The sequence below is a fragment of the Cariama cristata genome, unplaced genomic scaffold (assembly GCF_000690535.1).
Source record: "Cariama cristata isolate BGI_N322 unplaced genomic scaffold, ASM69053v1 scaffold5699, whole genome shotgun sequence".
Classification (NCBI taxonomy): domain Eukaryota; kingdom Metazoa; phylum Chordata; class Aves; order Cariamiformes; family Cariamidae; genus Cariama; species Cariama cristata.
Window position 1 is genome coordinate 39,693 of NW_009633945.1, and position 20,345 is coordinate 60,037.

General features: G+C 40.0%; 1 protein-coding gene across 2 annotated transcripts in view; it reads right to left on the bottom strand.

The window, feature by feature from the left end:
• The window catches only part of MMP2 (matrix metallopeptidase 2 (gelatinase A, 72kDa gelatinase, 72kDa type IV collagenase)), a 36,020-nt gene extending 27,546 nt beyond the window's left edge, over positions 1-8,474 (bottom strand). For both annotated transcript variants that reach the window (XM_009706960.1, XM_009706961.1), the window contains exons 1-3: positions 8,157-8,474; positions 3,316-3,542; positions 1,621-1,769 (exon numbers count right to left, since the gene is read on the bottom strand). In XM_009706960.1, the coding sequence (XP_009705262.1) occupies positions 1,621-1,769; positions 3,316-3,542; positions 8,157-8,300 (520 nt within the window). In that variant the 5' untranslated portion in view covers positions 8,301-8,474. The remainder of the gene's footprint in view (positions 1-1,620; positions 1,770-3,315; positions 3,543-8,156) is intronic.
• Positions 8,475-20,345: the final 11,871 nt, after the last annotated feature.

Genomic DNA, 20,345 nt, shown 5'->3' on the forward strand with positions numbered 1-20,345 from the left:
ATTAGCTGAGTGTCTCAGTAGTGAGCCTCTGGAAAGCTAGCTCTTCTTCAGTGCACCAAGTCCTGTGAATGAGCCTATTCCTTCTCCACATCCACCACTCCGCGGCTCAGGCAGCTCACAGGGCAACAGCAGGTTAAGTAGCTCTCCTGTTATTACACTGTAGGCTTTTCTTGGAAGTACACTGCATGTGGGTAAGGCAGGCTGGCAAGGGCATAACCCTGGTATTCATAGCTTTCCCACCGCACTGACCTGTACATCAAAGCTGGCTGCCAGCATCTCCAGTTGCATCATTTCAGGCCTTTTGCTCTGATGTATTGCCATTTAACGGAAGCCCTAAATACACAGGCCTAATTCTCTACTCTGTTACACTGATTTCATGCTGGTGTCACTCTCTTAATACTAGTTCAGTTCATTCATTTCAGTAGACTAGTGTGTCAGTTGCAAGGAGATGATTTTGACATATAGTAGAGGCTTTACTCCCATTTTTTTTAAAGTAGATCCTTTGCTTAAGAGAAAGCTTAAAAATGAAAAACCTTGTGCATGTCCCAGCTCCTGTGAATCTGACATGCAGTAAAGTGAGAAGAATGAAAGTGGAAGCGGCTCTTCTCCCACTGTTTCTGAGCTGACTATAACCAGCAAGTACTAAAACCAGTCGAAACACTTTTGCTTTTGTAAGACTTCTTGTTTGCGAACCAAGCCAGCCTGGATGAGGATCTGAAGTTTTGAATTTTGTACAGAATCTCTGAAGCTTTTGAGGTCAACTCATCAGTAGCTGAAGCAAAGAAAAACAGCTTGAAATGGAGGCTTTTACAAAGAGCTCAGTTATTCTTTGAACTGTTCACTTCACTTCCAAAGTGTACCTCCCAAGTGTTTGGCTGCACAAGTATCTTCATTAGTATTAAAAATTCTGTGACTCTCCGTAAGAAGTTAAAATGCCCCAGGTTTACACTGAAAAGCTATAAGCATTCTTGCAGGGGAAACCAGAATTAATTGAGAAGGCATGTACAACAAAAATGAATTAAGTCACCTATCATAAGCTGGACTCAAACTGTAATTCAGCTTACGATCCATATTTTTAAATTCCTCAAGACCAAAGAATGCCTTGAAAACCTGCATTCTACTATGCTAAAGAACAGAGACTAGCTATGGAGTCAAAATTGCAAGCCACGAATCCATTTTTAAGCTCCAGTATGTTAGGAACTCCACCACTATCACTGGAAAACTGAGTATGGAGCTATAAATAAACCATACAATGGCATTCCGTTCTCCTCCGTGGCGGGAAGCCAGCTCACATCATCTGTAGATCTGTAGCAATATTTCCCAGTTCTATTTCTGATTTGTAAATTTAAAAATAAAATGTTGCCCCTAGCGATTCTCTTTTGGAAAGATAAATATAGCATAAGGATATTGTATAAATACTTCTCTCTCTCTCTCTCATGTATAAGAAAGAAAGAAAAAAATCTTAGTGAAATTAGATCTTAGCCTGTGTAAGGCAAGTGCAAACTAGGTCAAGGTTTGCCAGAAAGGCTCATGGCTACTACTTATTGAGTATCATTCCAATACTAAGCATTAATGAAAGGAACAAATCCAAAAACATAAGTAAAAAATAGAAAAATATACCCCATCGGCCAAAATTAATCATAATGTCTGCTTCTCCGTCGTTTATTCGGTTAAATCTCAGCGGTGTGACATCACTCCAGACTTGAAAGGCTCGAGCAAAGGCATCATCTACTGTCTCAGGATCCAAATCTGGGGTATAGCCTATAATCCTTAGAGGTAAAGCGAAGAGTTAGACAACACAAAAACCCCGTCCCAGTATTTGTTGTTTACTGATCAAAATGCTGAGTAGACTCAGTAGTGAAATCAGTTAAGAGGTAACACTGCTGCACGTGAGATCTGAGCAATTTCCTTTGATTTGGAGATATGTATAGCTGTGGCGCTTACTTTTTATTTTCCTTTGGGATTGCTGCAGCAGCATGAAGAAAATTATATAGCCAGAGGCTGTAAAGCCTGCATGGCAGTGGGTCTGGCACAAAATTCTCAGGGTTTTGCATCAGCGCTAAGGTGCTGGCAAGCCAATACTGTCACTTTAGACATGAACGTACAAGCACATCTTGATATATAATATTTATTTTCCAGAAAAAGAGCTCAATAACGTTCTGAAAGTTTCAAGTGTGGATTGTTTTGCTCTTTAGTAATAACAGAACAACAGCCTTTCTCCCTCACCCTTGTAGTTAGCTGTATATTGTTTTGTCCCAGTAGAATGCTAATCCTTTACCAGTGTGTCGGTTCCATTGGCAATAGGATACATGGGGAAACAGGAGGTAAAAGCATGTAAGATGGAGCCGTAGGCTTGGTATGGGAAAGGGAGAAACTCTTCCGTGCGTTGCTTGCTGCTTCTTCGTATATTTTAATTGGACTTCTTAGTGCCTTATATTATAGCCAGCTAAGCTCCATGTAAAGACACGTTTTCAGTTCTTTGCTGCTGGGGCTGTGCATAGTGAGGGAAACTACTTTGTGGCTAAGGAGAATGAGGAAGAATCAGAGGAAGCACATCAGCAAGTGAGGGCTGCGAGAGCTGCCATGGGTTTTTTGGTGTTTATTAGGCTAGTCATAGCATGAGGGATGCTTTGAGTCGTAACTTGTGAGGAAGCAGCAGACCAGCTCAAACAGCTAAGACAAATCTGCTGTTTGTTCTCATTGGTGCTAAAAGTTTGTTCCTGGACCACCTAAGGTAATGAGGGTTTTTTTTATTACTGAATTCAGCGAGAGCTATGTTGGTCCCTAACTCTTCAGAGTAAGAGTAAGAAATTAAAACATGCCAAACATATTGCAGTAGGCTTGCTTTAAATTGTGTCTGTATATATCTGAAATACGATTGTTTTATTTGAAAATGTATTTGATTACCTCCATCCATTTTTATGACTGCTGAATGCAGAGGAGTTTGCCCTCCTACATGGCCTCTGCAGTCAATAAGAACTGTCATCCCCGCTGAGCAGATGGGCAGGTGAGATACTCCTGCTCCACTTCCCTTAGGATGCTTGCAGCAGAGCAAAGAATAAAACCAAAATCTCTTTAGTCTCAACCAGAACCATAAAGTTGATCTTTAGATGATGATTCCTGAAATTTCAAAATTTGAAATTTCAGAGGTGTTTGCTAAAGCATCTGGTAGTTACCCAAACACAAAGAGGTTCTATTTCAAGAAATCCTGTCTAGCCCTCTAAGCAGCTACTCCGCTTCCAAGCATCTTGTTTGATTGGTTCTTAAAAGCGCTGCGGTTACACGTGAGCAAAACCCAACATCACCAGTCAGTACCTGTATGTTATATGATTCTTTTCCCATTTTGGCTTTCTTGGAAAGAAGTTGTAATTGGCTACATCTGGGTTACCACAGCGGGGTTTCTTCATTGTCTCAATAGTATTTTGATCCAAATCTCCTGTTTCAGGCAGCCCAAAAAACTTCTGCATTTTCTTCAAAGTATCTTTCAGGACAAATAAATTGCAATTGTCTTTTGGGCACCCATAGTATTTATTCAGGTATTGCTTAGGAAAAAAAAAAGCACAGAACAAAGACTTTAAAATTCATAAAAGAAATAGTTAATCATTACAAATAAATACTGTAATTCCCTGTTAGCTTTCCATCTGTAATTTGCAAGTTTTCTTTTCAAAATTACTATTATTAATAAGCTGAGAGACCAGCAGAATCTCCTTAATTGACACAAACCATCCTTGATCACAGAACATTGCTAATTAAGCAATCATTTCCACTATTAGATATCATCTTTACTTAATGAATTGCTTTATTAGTATGTAGAGCATAGAGCTTTAATGTAGAACTACAAAGTAAAAATGTTTTCTTTTTGTTTGTTTCTTTATGATGTATAAATCTGCTTACAGTTTTAGATTTTGTGTATTTTTTTTTCTTGGAAGACGCTGGATTATTGAGAAACTTGCCAAGGTATCAAAGCAACCACACAAATGAGACTACATTAATTGAAAAGAAAAAAAGCATTGTTTATTCAAACCGCATAGAGCTATTTGAATGTTGTGTGTGTTTGCTTTTGAGTCAAACATTGCCAAGACCTGAGGAAGAAGGCCTTTGGTAACATCTCAATGGTCTCAAGTTGCGCCAGGGGAAGTTCAGGCTCAACATTAGAAAGAACTTCTTCACCGTTAGAGTTGTTAGGCATTGGAACAGGCTCCCCAGGGAGGTGGTGGAGTCATCGTCCCTGGAGGTGTTCAAAAAACATTTAGATGTGGCGCTTCAAGACATGGTTTAGTGGGCATGGTGGCATCAGGTATACGGTTGGACTTGATCATCCTTGAGGTCTCTTCCAACCATAATGATTCTATGATTCTATGATTCTATCTCAGTTGCCTGGACACTGCAGCTGATCAATATCTGCACACTTAAAACTCCATCGAATACTCCAGCAGATCATGGCCAGACTGATCTTTCTGATACAGCCATGGTGACAGATCACAAAATTCTTCTCCTTAGGAAACAGTGGTCATAAAGGATCAAAAAGGCAGCGCAAATCCCGTGCTTTTCATCTCTTATCTAAAATCACACCCACCCCAGTCTCCTCCACTTTCCCTTTTGATCAGTATGACCTAAGTAGCAGGTGTAGTGCAGTTAAAAAAAAAAAAAAAGTCTATTGTTTGCTGCTGCCTGTAATCTGGGAGGAGCAATGGGTTAGGCTGTTCCCTGGCAATTGTTCCACTTAAGCAGCCATGTCTTTCAGATGTGTGTTGGGAAGTTGTGTATTTATGTTGAACTAAACTGTAGATAAACAGCTGTGGTCCTGATTATCCATACATGGCCCCCACCTTCTGTGCAATACACAAGTGAGGATCACACAGACAATTTAGTATTTAGTATTTTTTCTCTTAAGCTCAATGTTGACTGGCAGAGTAACTGTGAGCTTCCTGGAGTAGGGATCAACCCTGAGAGAATGCCTGGCCATCCCTAGCACCTTGTGAAACCTGCCATAAAAACATAGTCATTCAAATGAAAAGGAGTGACAAGAAGGTCTCTCTTCAGCAACTGCCTAAAATGCTGTATCAGCTCTGTTCCTAACTGGAGACTAACATGCCCACAGAACAGACTGCTGGTTAGCTACAGCTTTTGGATTTGGTGTTTGAATCCAGACTGAATTTGAGAGAACCTGTAGCTCAGGCTGTTGCCCTAGCTTAGACTGTTGCACAGATAGGCTTAGTCACGCTGTTTAGGTTATGTACAGCTTTAGATTGTTGAATTTCTATCCTTATTGAGGAGTAGATAAATGGATTATGATGAGGATGTTAGTTTGGGTACTTCGGTAACAATAATAACCTATCATTATCTAATTATTTTCATTCACAGGTTCTAAACAGCTTGACTAAACTATCTGGAGTTATAGACTTTATCCAGTAAGGTGAATGTTATGGTTCTCTTGCATAGAGATTTCAGGAACTCCACACTCAAGTCTGGGTTTGCAATATTTTATGCCTAGCTCTAAAATGAAAGCTATAGCCATGTCAAATGGCAGGTGTTTCCAAACTGATGTGTAGGCCACCAAACTGGTGCTAGGCATGGCGCAGAGCTCAGAGATGCCCTTGCCAGTGATGCTGTTGGACAGGAAGGTTGCAAGTTACTGATCTTTCTGGTAAAACAGTCTGTAGCTGAGGAAGAAGCATCCTTCAGGTATTGTACCCAAAATATTCACTACAAATCCAAGGCAGGAAACCACCCTAAAAAAGGTAAAGGTTTATTTGCAAAAAATGTATCTGAAATCTCAAGGAAAATTATTTCTAACTGAGGATTACAAGAAGCCTGACAAAATGACTGCACATTTAAGTTCTTGTGCCAGAAAGTATTCCTGAGGGAAACCTTACTTTATGTATATAATTAATTGACTGAAGTTCACCCAGGAGACTGGGGATGAGACCACTACATCAGCAAAATATAGCAAAGGATATTTGATGACTGCAGTTGGTCAAGCCTAGATTTCACCACCTTCCTCATTAAGTCCAGGCGTACCTCATCTACTCTGCATAGGAAATGGGTCAGAGCTTACTCAGAAAAAGGATTTAATCAAGATGTTACACCATTTCCTTCAGAAGGTCCTCCATCCACCTACTGACAAAGCACAGACTATGCCTAGTTTTTGTGATTTTTATAACTTCTGATGTGGTATTTTCCAGTGGAGACTGTGGCACTGGCAAATAATGGACACAGAATGGTTTCACCTTCGCTACCGCTAAGCTTCTGTCTACTCATAGTTCAAGGGGCTTGGTGGAAATTATGTGAAATGCATCAAGAACATATACAAGCCTGTTTGGAGGATCTGTTCTTATCCCAATCTTCATTTTAATGTAGTTTGATAGATTTTCTTACGCTTCTGTTTGCATCTCCCAATGAGGTACCGTGATATAATATAGACTATACATCAGAACTGAAGTTTAGTGAAGAAGCAGGATGCTGCTCTTGCCATTTTAGGTTAGTAAGATATACAACCAAAAAGATAAAATGAGGCATGGTAAGAAATTTTACTTGCTATGATTCTAAATAAAAAGCCAACCCCTCTCAGTTTTTCCTAAAATGGAGATTTTACTGAAGATGAGAAATGAACATAACCAGCTGTTCTATGAGAAGAGAATCTTGAAGAAAATGTAGTGTCTACGTAAACCACATCTTGGCCTAGGCTGCGAAATTCAGTTTCCCCAGAGTCAGCAGGGAGCTGTGGTGATCTGGAATTTTGATCCAGCCCATTAATGAAACAGGGTCCAGCTGCAACACAGCAATTTGTGTTCTGGTGCTGAGTGTTGGGGCTGTTCTGATGGAGGGTGTGAGGGAAAGGCAGCCAGTTAGCATTGCCCCAGAATACTACAGGAAAGACAAAGAAGAACTGCAGCATTAAACCAGCTTGTAATTTTCCTCTAGGCACACATAATAAATAGGCTGTTCGAAAGAAACGGAGATGAGAGGAGATGTGGATTGCTGTTATTGAGTAAGAGCCTGACTGTGTTTAAGAAAGCAGATTATTTAAGAGTGATTAAATTACTGTTAGACATGTAGGACCCCACTCTCCTCTTTCACAGGCATCCCCTCCCCCCCCATCCCCTGGCTGCTGTGCTGCTAAGGCAAAACCTTGGGTGAATTTGTTTTGTTAAAGGCTGAGGAATGCCCTTTTCAGATCAGTTTGTCTGTTTTTCCTAAACTTTCCACCACAGCTCCCATCTGGAAATTGTCTCTCTACCCTCCCCCAGACCTTCTTTAACCTGGCAAGCTTTCCCAAGATGCACTCCAACTCCTAAGGAAAAGTGACCAACTTTCAAACCTCTGTGTCCTAAAATAAGAATAATTTATCTCAATCTTCCTTAAAATGGATTTACTGCTGAAGAAGAGAAATGTCTATAATTTACATGCTAAAATAAGGATAATCCATCTCAATCTTCCCTTAAATGGACTTCCCTATAATGTCATTTTTATGAAGGTCCACAGGGCTAAAATAAGGTTAGAAGAAAATGGTATAGAGTTATAGCTATAATTTGCTAATGTCACAGAAATCTAAACTCCTTTTTTTGTTCCAGACTGAATTTGCAAAAAAATATTTCTGTAAACCTCTGATGAGATCCACCCCACCCCCCCCCGCCAAGTCAAAACTAGTCACAATGGCTTCTGAAACTCAAACCAGCTTTCAATTGCAATTGTCCCTTAAAGCTGTGTTTATGCAACACACGGTAAACAATCTGGAAAAACAAACTTCTGAAAGCTGTGATACATGCATCAAGTGAGGCTCGACAGCTCTCACTTCTACTTGATTTAAGCAAAAAAATCAGTTGTCTCTCATTTGCCCTTCTCCTCTCTTACCATTGCAATCTTTTGATTATAGTTGTGATGATTTAATGAAATAATTTGGTATGTTCAGACTTAAGAAAAAAAAACAAACCCATGACTTTCTTTACTGGCTTTAAAAATTTTAAGAGAGGAAACATTACTTGGCTCTAGTTTTAACTTTTGAAAGCTGATACCTTTGCTAGCTAGCTAGCACTTCCAGAGACTCTAGGGAGAGAATGCTACAGTCATTCCTCAGCCTCAGCTGAAACAAGAAAGAAACATCTGCTTAGGAAACAACAATATAAATCTGAAGCAAAGATGAAACCAACACTTACCACTGCTAGTTCTTTGTCTGTTTTGGGAGTGCTGTCTCCAGGAAACTTAATGATTGGTGACGGTGCAGCTAAAGTTTTGTTAAAAAGATATAGTTGGATCAATAGTACTTTAAAAACGAAGCCACAGACAATGTGAGTCTTCATTCTGCCTAAACTTGTGCTCTCCTCTTTTTGCAAAAAGCTTTTCCACGACTGCCTCTCTGTTACTTTAGCTGCACAGTGCACCGATTGCTTATCTGCACATCTTAACTCTCTGCACCGTTTTCTCTTTTGCTTGCTCTAGCAATTCCTTTGTATGTTTAAAACATCCAGATGCGCAGTCTCAAGCTACCACAAGAGGAAGTCTGAAAACTAGTGGAAACATGAGAAAAGGGCAGTTACCAGATGTGATTGCTGTGATTTTAAGGTAGCAACAGGCAGATACTTATTACTGCTGAAAGAGGCCACGTTTTCTCCTCATTTGCATATACGAAAGCATTTCGTTATGCCAGAGCAGCAGAAAAAAGCAAAATCTGACTTAATCTTGAAGATGAAGTGTCCCACATACATTTTAAAGAAAAACATGAATAAGTTCCTAAACATTATTTTCTTGGCTAAGTATTTTTTGTATTTTTTAGCCTACTTTTTTTTGCCACGGATGTAATAATCTGGTTTAGTCATCTGTGGTTACACTCCTACAGAGTGCCTTACAGTAAACATTTTGATTACAGATTTTGAGGCAGACCCTGCCTGGGCCGGTGCAGCTGAGTGAGGCTTCTTGTCCCGCTCCTGCTTCGGCTGCGCGGACTGGGTAGGTCTGTGTGCACAGGGCTCAGCCGTGCTGGGGCTGAGCGTTGCTCCCTCCCTGCTCTGTCCAGAACGTGCAGAGCTCTGAATGAGATTCTTGTGCCTTGTTTGGGGTTACAACCAGCTTGAGGCTTTACCACCGACAGGCACGGGGTATCGCCTTAATCTATGGGGTACGAGATACTCAGGCAGATTCAGCAATAGAAATTATCCGCAATAATTGAGGTCAGGGGAATTGTACAAAATTCAGGGTTTGCTTATGCTGGGGTTTGGGCCGCTGGTGGAGCTGCCTTTGTCTGAAACTTTGGCGTAAATATGGCCATTGTCATGGACAGTCTTTTTATTGTGTCGCTCATAATATTGCCAGCTTCGAGATGTTATTACAAGGGGAATATTATTTTAGCTGAATATCCCTAATCTAGGGGCTTGGCTCATGACTTTTTAAGACAGGAGGCTGGCAATTCCACATGAATGCAAACTGTGTTCTGACCAACCAAGTGTCTACAGTTTCTATTAAGCATGAGTCCAGCCATCATGGTTCCTCTGAGCTCGGTGTTTGTAAAAAGGTTGTCACAGCTTTCCACGGAATGTTAAATGAAAGTTTTCTGGATATGACTCTTGTTACCAAATAGGACCATTGATGAAAAGGAAATACTTTGCTGGTGTTTGGTATTTACTCATAATATTTTGATACTTGACTGTAAATAGTTAATATTGACTGTTCTTTGATTTTATGCTAATATCAAGCTATTTTGCTAACTGCACCCCATTATCCATGAACTGAATAGTCTTATGTAAAGGCAAGGATTTCAAAGGGTGGGCTGACGGTTTCAGAGAGAAAGCCATAGCAGGCAGTTTTGCTGCCCATACAGTTCCATTGACAACCCAACACAGCAGCTTGGATAAACCAGCCATGGGAAGCAGCACTTAGCGCTCATGAGAGAAAGAAGAGTTACGGGAACTTGAATGGAGCTTTCTTCGTAAGCAAGTAGCTTTGTATTTATTCCCTCTCATCCTTTCATGTATGATTCCAATGGTGCTTGAGTTACAGCGAACAACTTTCCCCTGATGGTTCAGCTTTAAAATTACATCTTTTTCAGCTTTTTCCCATCGGCAAAGAACCACAGTAATTTCTAAGAGTTGCCTTAATAAATGGCAGTTCTGAAAATACGATCTAGTTTTTCCACAGCCCTGCACTTGGTTGCGGGGAATGACTTTCCTGCTTTGTTTGTGATGACAGCTCATATTTGTGTCTTTAATAAATAGCAGTTCTGAAAATACCATCTAGTTTTTCAAGCCCTGCACTTGGTTGCGGGGAATGACTTTCCTGCTTTGTTTGTGATGACAGCTCATATTTGTGTCTGACCATGTGAAACTGTAAGAGAACAAAGGCTAAGAAAGCCTTCACTAGATGTGCCAAGTTACTCTTAGCTTCTCCTTAATTAAGCAAGTAAAAGTATTATCTGTTTTGTCATAAGATTCTGTAGTTATTTCTGTGCTCTGCATTAGGTCGAGGGCTGCTGTAAATCTTAAAGCATAAGAACCACGTCATTTTCATAAGAATTTTAATGTAATTTATGATGGCTTAGTAGCTTTCGTTTAGAAGGGTACTGCAGTGAAGCCATTTAAAGCCAAATGTGTCCTGGCACATTCCTGTTGCACTCATAAGCCTCACTGAAATCTCATGAATGCTCAATTCTCAGCCTGTCCTAATGAACATTGAATCAGAAATGGATGAGGAAACTTCTGAATGGACTGTGAGGTCCATGCAGTTTGAAAATCTCACTGTATTTTGTTTCTTATCTTTGCTGGCAGTGCGAGTAGGTTGAGGTCACCTTCTAAATACATTTCCTCAAAAAAACCAGCAAAGCAACAGGAACAACACAGACCTGCGGTGAAGCGTTATTTCATACCTTTGATTGCAGTTTTGCTGGTGAACTGCTTTGCTGGTGCTACTTCAGCTAGTGAGCAGTTAAGCAAGTTATGTTCAATTAGGAAACATAATACATAATGGAATACTGGATTTATGGGTACTGGGTGAACCAATATATTGAGTTTCTAACCATTCAGTGAAAGGCATTCTCTTCCATTAGCACGAGATCCTAGCTGAGGTGCCCTCTTTCAGGTAAGCAAAGCAAAATCAACGCTGGTGACGCTTCTTTGTGAGAGTAGAAGTCCTATCATATTACAACTAAATTTGGGGTAAAATGTTTCTTATCTCCTTATGTTTCTCTTTAAGCTCTGTGGGATCATCCTGTTCCCCACGCGTACAGAGGTGCTGCTTTTACAGGCTAGGAGTGCAGTGGTGCTAAATTCTGAAAGCAGGGAAATTCTGCTGCGGGCAGGCCTCTGCTTTGAGCCAGAGGTTGGGCTAGATGACTCCCTGAGGTCTGTCACAGCCTCAGTTACTCCATGATCCTACCACTCTTGCTGAATTTGATAAGTCATGGTATGATGTGTTTTCTGTTCTCAGACTAGATAAGCTTAAAATCAGGGAGGCAGACTCTGAAACATTTGAACTGATATATTTTGACATTGACAGATTGATGGTTTAACTGCTATTAATGTTTAGTGCATAAACATTCCTCAACACTCCATACTCTGAAGAGAGTCATTAATGTTAATTAGTGACTTCTGAATAGATTCCTGGAAGTTAAAAATTAAGGAAAGAAGCAGTACAAAACAAAAAGAGGAAAAAGCCCCCTTTGAGAACAGAACATAAGGCCATCTACCAACTTTATGCAAGAGCTGAATCGGTAACCTAGACCTCCTTTCTCTTACCTTAATAATACTCACTCTACAAGATATTTTCTCTATGTACATAGATGCTGCTTCTTGATTAGCTACAGAAAATTAACACTGTTATAACTACAACTACAGCCTTTATGTGTTTGTGGAAAAAATTCATTCCAATGTTGCTTGTAACTTCCGTATTAGATAAGATATTTATTTGATTAATTTATCTCTCCTGAGTCATAAAAAACTCCTCTAAACTGGAGTTACTGTGTTTATTTCAGGTTAGAACCACTCCATATTGAAAATTTTAAACCATCTACTTTAAGAGTAAGATGCCAGATTTGCTTTGTAAATGTCTGCTTTCATGCATTAATAGGAACTGTATGGCAGAAACCACACAGTCTGAGGTGGCAAATGCCTCTTTTGAGAACATACTTCAGTGATAACAGTGAAAAGGGAAACATGATGTCTTTTGAGCCGTAAGCTACATATCTCGGTAGATCCCACTGTGATAAGAGACACATGAATGTGTATTAACATGCTGTTTTTATCCAAGGATTTTTTCATTTCAGAAAACTAGTTTTGAAATGATTCAGGAGCACTCAGCAGTTTCAGGATTAGACTAGAGATGGTGTCGTGGGTAATTTGCTGACAGAGTAGTCATCCCTCCAGAAAGGCACTGTAACAATTCCTACTGTCACTAACTCCGAAATTTTATCAAAAGCTGCTGATTTCCTGGTGGTTCTAGAGGAATATGTTAGGCAGAGTGTCAGTGAGCACAGGGCATGGGAGAATGATGAATATATTCTTAGTGGGGTTTCATGTTTTAAATTGAAACCTGTTGCTAGGTTGAAGAAATAAATAATCATCAGGACAACTAAGATATCAAGAAAGCAGCTGACCCTCTGCTTACAGAGTCAACTGGCTGTAACTCAGCGCAGTGGGATGTGTTTCTCCAAGTAAACTGTTGCGGTACGTGCATATAACCTCTTCTTGGATCTATTACTTCTAAGTTCTGTGCTGTCTGTTTATAGCTTCTAGTTTAGGAAGCAAAAGTTTGATTAATGTAGATGGACTTGCATTGATTTTAGCAGGATTTGTGAAAAAGAAATAACCGATTAAAATTGTCAGAGTTAATGTTGTGTTCTCAGGGTGTTTCATTCAGAACTTCTAAGGGATGGGAAAACCTGAAGCTCAGGTGATGGAAAAATTTGCCTGGGCTTCAGGAAAGCTGCCCATGTGACTATCCCAGGTCCAGTTTAGCCAAGCCTTTGGCTCCTTCTCAGTTTGCCAGGGTTGCCTTGTGACTCGTTCTCCTTTGCACAGATCCTGTTCTGTAATTTCTCCTGGATCATCATTCCAGTGCCTCCTTTCTTCCTGTCTGAGGAAGAGAAGTTTATAAGTAGCAGGAAACCAAAGAATTTATGGAAGAAAGCATGGGACTGCACTAAGCTCAAGGAGGGATTCTGGGGCTTTTTGCCCCATGTCTGACTTGTAGGGCACTGTAGTAGAAAATAGCAAGGCTACCAGCGTGGTGCCAGACCGAAGCCCCGCTGAATCTGAGGTGTATACGAATCATTTATCTACTCACTGCTCTTCCTTAGTGGTACAGAAATAGTGGGTGCCTGCTGCAGTTGACTGATGGAGACATGTGTCCCTGTAGGAACAGAGAAAGGCATAATATTAGCAGTTTATCTGTTTTAGTAGAGTTGTCTCCAGGAAGCAATGATTAGTCACAGCAGTCGCCATTTGAGTTTAAAAGGATGAATAACTTCAGCAAGAACTCATTTATATTGCAGGCAAGTGAGCTCATCTAAGACATGTATGTTGAAGGGTTGATCCTAACAGAACGTAAGCCGTAAACATGGACATCATTTATTATCTGGACATGCTCTCTGCCTGCTCAGCGCCTGGCTCAGGCTCCAGTGATCTAATTCACCGTATGTGACCACCACATGAGGGAGTCTTTAAACTGTTGGAAATCAGCGTGTGTGTGTGTGCGCGTGCACAGAGGGGTGACAGCGGGGCAACATACAAAGGGTCAACAGTTGGTACCAGATGTGATTTTCTGCATTTAAGGTAGCAATTATATTTTTGCTTTTGTTTCCCTCATCCCTTCTGTTTTGGGAAGTTAGGTCCTAAGGATGTGAAGTTCCGTTGACACATGGGTTTAATTTGTTAGCTTGCTACTAAATCAGAAATGAATTTTAAGTAAATCTGTTACTCTCCACAAAGCATTTTCCATTTGTTCTTTATGCTTCTGCCTGAACCAGAAGTCTAGAGATTTAAAATGCAGACTCCTTTGATAAATTTATCCCTTGTCCCTACACATTTTCCCAATGGAATTCTTACCTGTTTTAACTATTTTGATATCAAGTATCTGGTTGGATAAAGTGACATCTGGTGAGTTCCTGTAACTTGAATTTGAGGCATTCTGATTACTCGTTGCTGTTCAGCATTCTGCTAGCTAGTTAGTTCAGAAGTCATAAAGCCTTTCTGAATTTGGTTAGAAACTAATTTCAAACACTTCTGTTTGAAGTTGGTCATTGCCTGCTTGTCACCCCTGAATTTCAGACAGAGAATAGGTATAATAAAAAAGTATTTTAGGTATGTCCATTTAGAGACTGATTATAGTAAGTAGCATATGCCTGACCTATTAACTGTTAAGGTCACTAATTGAAATGTGTCTTCAGTGAAAATTATGCCACTAAAATGGAAAGTATGGTGCTTTCACTAAAAATGACATAGTTTAATAATGCGAGGGATGTGAATGGGGAAATATTCCTAAGTTGCAGTAAATGGAGCACAATATAAGGCAATTCCTTATGGTGAAACTGTGAAAATACTCAGAGAAGTAGTTTCTATACAAGAGCAATTAATTAACAATAGAGAGCACAAATTGGACAACTAGTGGAATATTGTGAAAATGTGTATCGGTAATATTTGTCAGGAGTCTGAAGAACTCCCTTCCAGCTTATAGGGCTGTGGAATTTAAAGGAAATCAGGTTGGTCTATTGGTCAAGATAAGCTGCTGGAGGAAGGAAAAGCTCCTCGAGTGAGGAGATGGCTCTGGCTTCCCCCAGGGCCTTGCTTGTTGGCTCCACCAGGGCCGGCTGCCCACACCACCTGTGCTCTGTAGAGAGAAAACAAAGTTCAAACTGCTCCTCAGCAGTGAGGGGAGAAAAAGGTTTTAGTGTCAAGCTTTCAACTGCAGAGGAGTAAAGAGGAAACCTTTATTGGGGAAAATGAGTCAAGCTGATGTTGAGTAAGGATTTTTTAGTTTTGAGTTCTCAGTATTCTCTGAGGACAGTGCACCTGCAAAGGGCACAGAAGACCCGAGTTGCTTCCAATGTAAACCCAAGCACCCTGCTTAAAGCATAAAGAAGTGCATCAGTTTGTATTATTTCAAAGAAAAATGTCATGACTATTAGTATCTGATTTTATACTTCTTCTTTTTCTCCCTTTTCACATATTGGCTCTTCCCCTTATTTTCAAGCATCCAATTCCGCACCAATTTACAAATGAGGTGATCACTTGCCACTGGAATTTGCACAGTAGGTTGCAACCTATGAAAAACACCTAGCTATTTTTTGTTCATTGGTATTTCACTTTGTGAAGTGTCTAAAAAAATAAATAAGTGGGGCTACTTGTAGTGAAAGGGAGGGACATCTGGCCAATGGCTTCTCTATTTGAAAATGAACTAGATTTTGTGGACAAAATGTGCAGAACTAATTTGTCGTTAAAAGAAACTCCACATCACTGGTGGCTTGGCAGGAGTGAAGTCTCAATGCTGCTGTATTTGCTTAAGCTTGGTTAAATCAGCGTGATCATTAGTAGCACTGGGGACAGATCCTGCCATCCAGATTGCTGTTGGCTTGTGTCGTATTTTGTCAGTGAGCCTGTTGATCTTACTGAGGCACCTTGTGGTGAAAGACAGGAGTAAGGATGATGGGATCTAGCCCTCAACTAGTAGGGTAGCCACTACTACACACATAGTAAGAGCAAGAGCTAAGTTGATGTGATTGCGTGATCAGGTCCTAAGCCCCATAGTACAGAGCTATGGAATTTCTGCTTTTCCATTTTCAGAGCCAGATCCTAAGGATTACCTCACTGAGTGTGACCCATTTCTCAAATTCTGGGAAGAGGTACATTACTTCCAAACAGTGCCATGCCAGACCTTGACTATTCCTCACTGCTGTTCTGCTTGTATTCATGGGAGATCCCTTTGCTGTAACAATCAGCAAGTGCCGTCCCGAACACATCAGAATAATAGTTCTGCTTGCTTTGCTGCGGCTGCCGTGCAGCCGCTTGTTGATAGGCACCGTACATCTCACTTGTCATTATAGTGTTAGTATTCAGCCTTCGAGGGACCTTAATTAATGACTTTGAAGATCTGGTCTTTTATAATTCATGACGGAACTTTAATTAAAATCAAATATATATCAGTTGAACTAGCAAAGGATTTAAAGTGCACAATCTCTGATGGAGACAGTGATTCCCTCTGACCACTACTGCTGTATGCTGAATGCAAATTCCAGTTCATCACAGCAGATTCAGAGAACAGAATGGGCTTTTTTTGAAACAGAGAGGTCCCCGTTTTTATAGACTCTGGAGAAATGGTAAGGAAGGCCAAGGGGCCTGCAGTCATTTGATTCCCCCTCCTATCCTGCTTTTCTCCTTCTAAAATCCTCATATATTTTAAACATTTGTGTTGGTAGGGAAAAAGAAAAGGACACACATTTGTATGATGCTTATATACTCATTTATTATTTGTGGAGTTGCTGTGTTAAAATGCTGTGTGTGGATCAAGTACTCACTCCAGGACTCTTGTCAAGGCAGTAGGAGAATTCTTATTTCACATGAAGAAACTGAGGCAGTGCTTTCACTTGGACAACGTAGGGGAAATTCATGTATTTTTGAAGAGTTCAGCCTGATGCACTGACCAATTACATCTCTTTCTGGCCTGTGTTATGGTAGCTGGAGTTAAGCAAATATGTAACAGAATATATTGCTGTAGATTAAATCTGTTGTGCCAGGGAACATGGTTTTCTTATGACAGTTGAATTTGTTTCAGTTTCTGTGGTTTTACTGTGTACCTTGATTCACCTGAATTTCTTACCAAGTATGTTTTTTATCTAGGAGACTTACTCTGCTGTCCCATTACTGCAGTGACTTCCATGAAGTTCTTTAAATGGACTTCATAGTCTTGCTGGTTACTCTGCCTTCTCAGGGTAAAGATTCGGAGGACGTTTGTGGCTTTGATTTTACAGTTGTGGGTTGTATTTTAAGGTTTATCGTCTGGTCTGGTCTGCTAAGGGATGAGTCTTCCTTTCTGTGGGATTAGTTGGTTGTTTGGGGTTGCTAAATTTCCCCATCCTGTGTATGGAGGCCAATCTATGATCTTACCACCAGAAACAGACAAAAGCGACCGAAAAGAATAAGTACTTGCTACATATACAAAAGCTAATAAATTAAACAAAATTTACAATTTAATAGGGCTAGGGGAAATTGGTCAATAAGTCACATCAAGATCTTTCAAAAAAATTGCCTTAAGAGGGAGATGAATAATGGAAAAAATTGCATTTGATTAAATTAGTCACTGCAAGCTGGCAGAAATTCAGAAATGCCTTATTTACTAGCTATAGAAATGGTTTAACAATAGAAAGATATGATTCACAATTTTTCAGCAGTTGATGAAAAACAGGTTTGATAAGTCTTGAACATCATTCAACCATCTGTAGTTATCATATTTACCTTTACAATGGCAATAATTTCTTAGTTATAAGCATAAAAATATAAACATAAGTTCCCTGGAAAGGAGACATATACTTGATTTCTTCAGTGGTTGCTCTTGGTAATGTTGCAAAATGTTTGTCGGTTTTATATTACTACCTTTTCACGTAGTACTTCAACCAACTGCTAAAACTACAAGTTGTAAACTGTTAAAATTGAATTCCTGGGCACAATCATAGAGGAATTTTATCCAGATAAAATTTCAGATAAAATTTTTTTCTTTTGTTTTTATCATCAATTGGCTACAGTAAACTGTTACTCATCTTTGAGTGTTTATGGCTGTTTGGGTGGCAGATATGTTTGTATATGAGTCTTGATAGCACTGGGCTGTTACTGCACATCCAGCCATCGTTAGGGCAGCTGGGCCTGGGCTTGGGATGTTTTCAGAATGTTAAACCAAAGTAAATGTCCTCTACTTGCAGACTGTCCTCTGGTTGAGCAGTATTTTGTGGCATCATAGTAGAAAAACTGTGGATTATTTTCAAGCTCAGATGTGCAGAAGTATGTTCAGTGCCTGTACAGAGCCTGTTCAGTTAGTTACCCTCACTGCATGTGCAGCGGGAGCCGTTGGAGCAGGCCGGTAAGTACATCAGGCCCGCGGCTTTTATTTAGTGACTTCTCTTCTTGTATAATTGGGTATCAAGGTCAGCTGCTTTCCCTTTAACAAGGCGTACCGGGTCACTGGTCCATCGCAGAGATCTCGGGAACAGAATCACAACCTCAAAGATGCCAAAAAGGAGAAAAGGGCTCTACAGGAATCCCAAAGGGGAGAAGCGAGGGAAGTCGACCAGCCCTCAGTGGTTAGGCGGGAGGTATTGAGTTCAAAGGAAAACCTCCATTAGAGTGAAACCCTGAACCAGCGGCACCACCTGCCCGTCCTTTAGCGATCTGTCCTAGTTGTTAATGGGAATGACTGAATAAAGGCAGCACTTTAATGGTCAGTGAGAATGCTTCTATAAAGGGATTAAATTCCAACTTCTTACCTTTCAACATTTTTATTACTCTTCCTATGCTTTTTATGAGACGTTGATTTCTTTCATACTCGACCATTATTAATACAGAGCAAATAAATGGCTAAACTACTTCCAGAGACAATTTGATGGGCCATACAGCATGTCTGCATTTTCCTTTCAGGAAAACTGATTCTGGAGTCATTTGCACAAGTTTTAGACTGGTTTTTGTTCCTGATTTTAAGATGATATTAAATAATATTACTACTGCTGCACACGAAATCCGGATCACATTTTTTTTCTCTGTTTCAAAGAATTAAGTGCTTAAGGTTTTACTCTGAAATCTAAATGGAGATTTACTTTGGTTTTATTTCTGGATTTCCTTTTCCTCCCCTATACTGTGATGTAACAGACAAAGATTTGAATGTGGAATTATGATCATAAGCGAATCAATACATGTTTTCTGATGATAGTAAAATAAGCAGTGGGAAATTCTGTGTACAGTGATGGATTAAAAGGCATTAGCGAAAACATGCCATCTTCTATGCTGCCGCAGTACCTGTACGGTGTTCCTAAGGTTTTTTTTATTTTTTTTTAGCATTACGATCTGCAATGGAGTCATCTTCCTATTCCAGGAAGGGATATACTTTAAAATGCAGCAAGTCCTCTTGCTTTCAGCTCTTTTTCTCTCATTGAGAGTCTTCATAAACCTCAACAGTCATAGTTAAATATCTTTTTCTGCTTGATCTCCTCAGTAGCTTTGGGAATGGTAGTCCACATGTCACATGAGATGAGACATGATGTTTTGCCCAGAACGCTGGTTTCATTGTGGATGCTCCCTTACTGAGCTTTTGTCCACTCCTCTGGTGCTTGTACCTACAGTCTACAAATCTCTTTTGGGTAATTTATGGATCAGAAATCTGTAACCTTAAAAACCCAACTTTCTATGTTCCCAAGGGGAGGTAGGACATTTAGGCTTCTTTGGGGAATGAAATAAGTGATTTACCATTTATTTTTGGCCAACAGATATCTCATAAATTAAGATAAGAAGCTTTTTCACACTCCTGGTCCAAGACCCAGTTCTGCTTCTCCACCATCCCTTTCTGAGCATAGCCAACACTCAGCATTTGCTGCTGCCAATTGTGTGTAAGTTAATCTTCACCATATTTCTATAAGAACTGATCCAGTACCTTTCCTGATGACAGAATTCAATTTTTGTCTACCTTAATAATACTGGATTTTGAGGGAAGGAGGGCTCTTCAGGTGTCCCAACTTTATTAGGTTTCATATTGCATGTCCACTGGGGATTTTCACACATTAGCTCTTCCAGTTTCCTGCTCCAGACAGAAAAGCCCTAGATTTCCCTCCCAGAATTCACAGTTTCAAAAAATATTTGCATGTATGTTGCTCATTAATTCAATCTTACTACAACTTACCTGTAGATTGTTCTGTGCTAGGCTATTTCTTAGGTACATTAGCTCGTATGCACAGAAACGCCCATTTTCATTTGGTTCACTTCAGTTTATCAGGTCTGTCTTTTCAATAAAGCTGACAAGATCATTGCAAGAAGCATTTTAGGGTTCCCCAATACCGTGTGCAGAGCTGGGGCTATGATTGCTTGCCTTGTCATACCTCAAGATTTCAAAGTCTTGATGGCGGGGGTGGGAAGGGAAGATCATCCTCTGCCTTCTGGATTTCATTCCGATCAAGGAAACCTATTTATACTGAAGTCAGATGAAATCCTAATAATCTGTAATGTTGCAGATTACAAACTGCAGCCCTCATCACAGTGAGTCTCTGACCAATACAACATCTCAGGAAAACTGGTCTAAGTGAGCACTGTTTATATTACTTTCTGGTTTATTGCAGATGGCATGAGAATGGATTCATAGCAATTGTTTGTTATTAATGTGAATGCACAGAT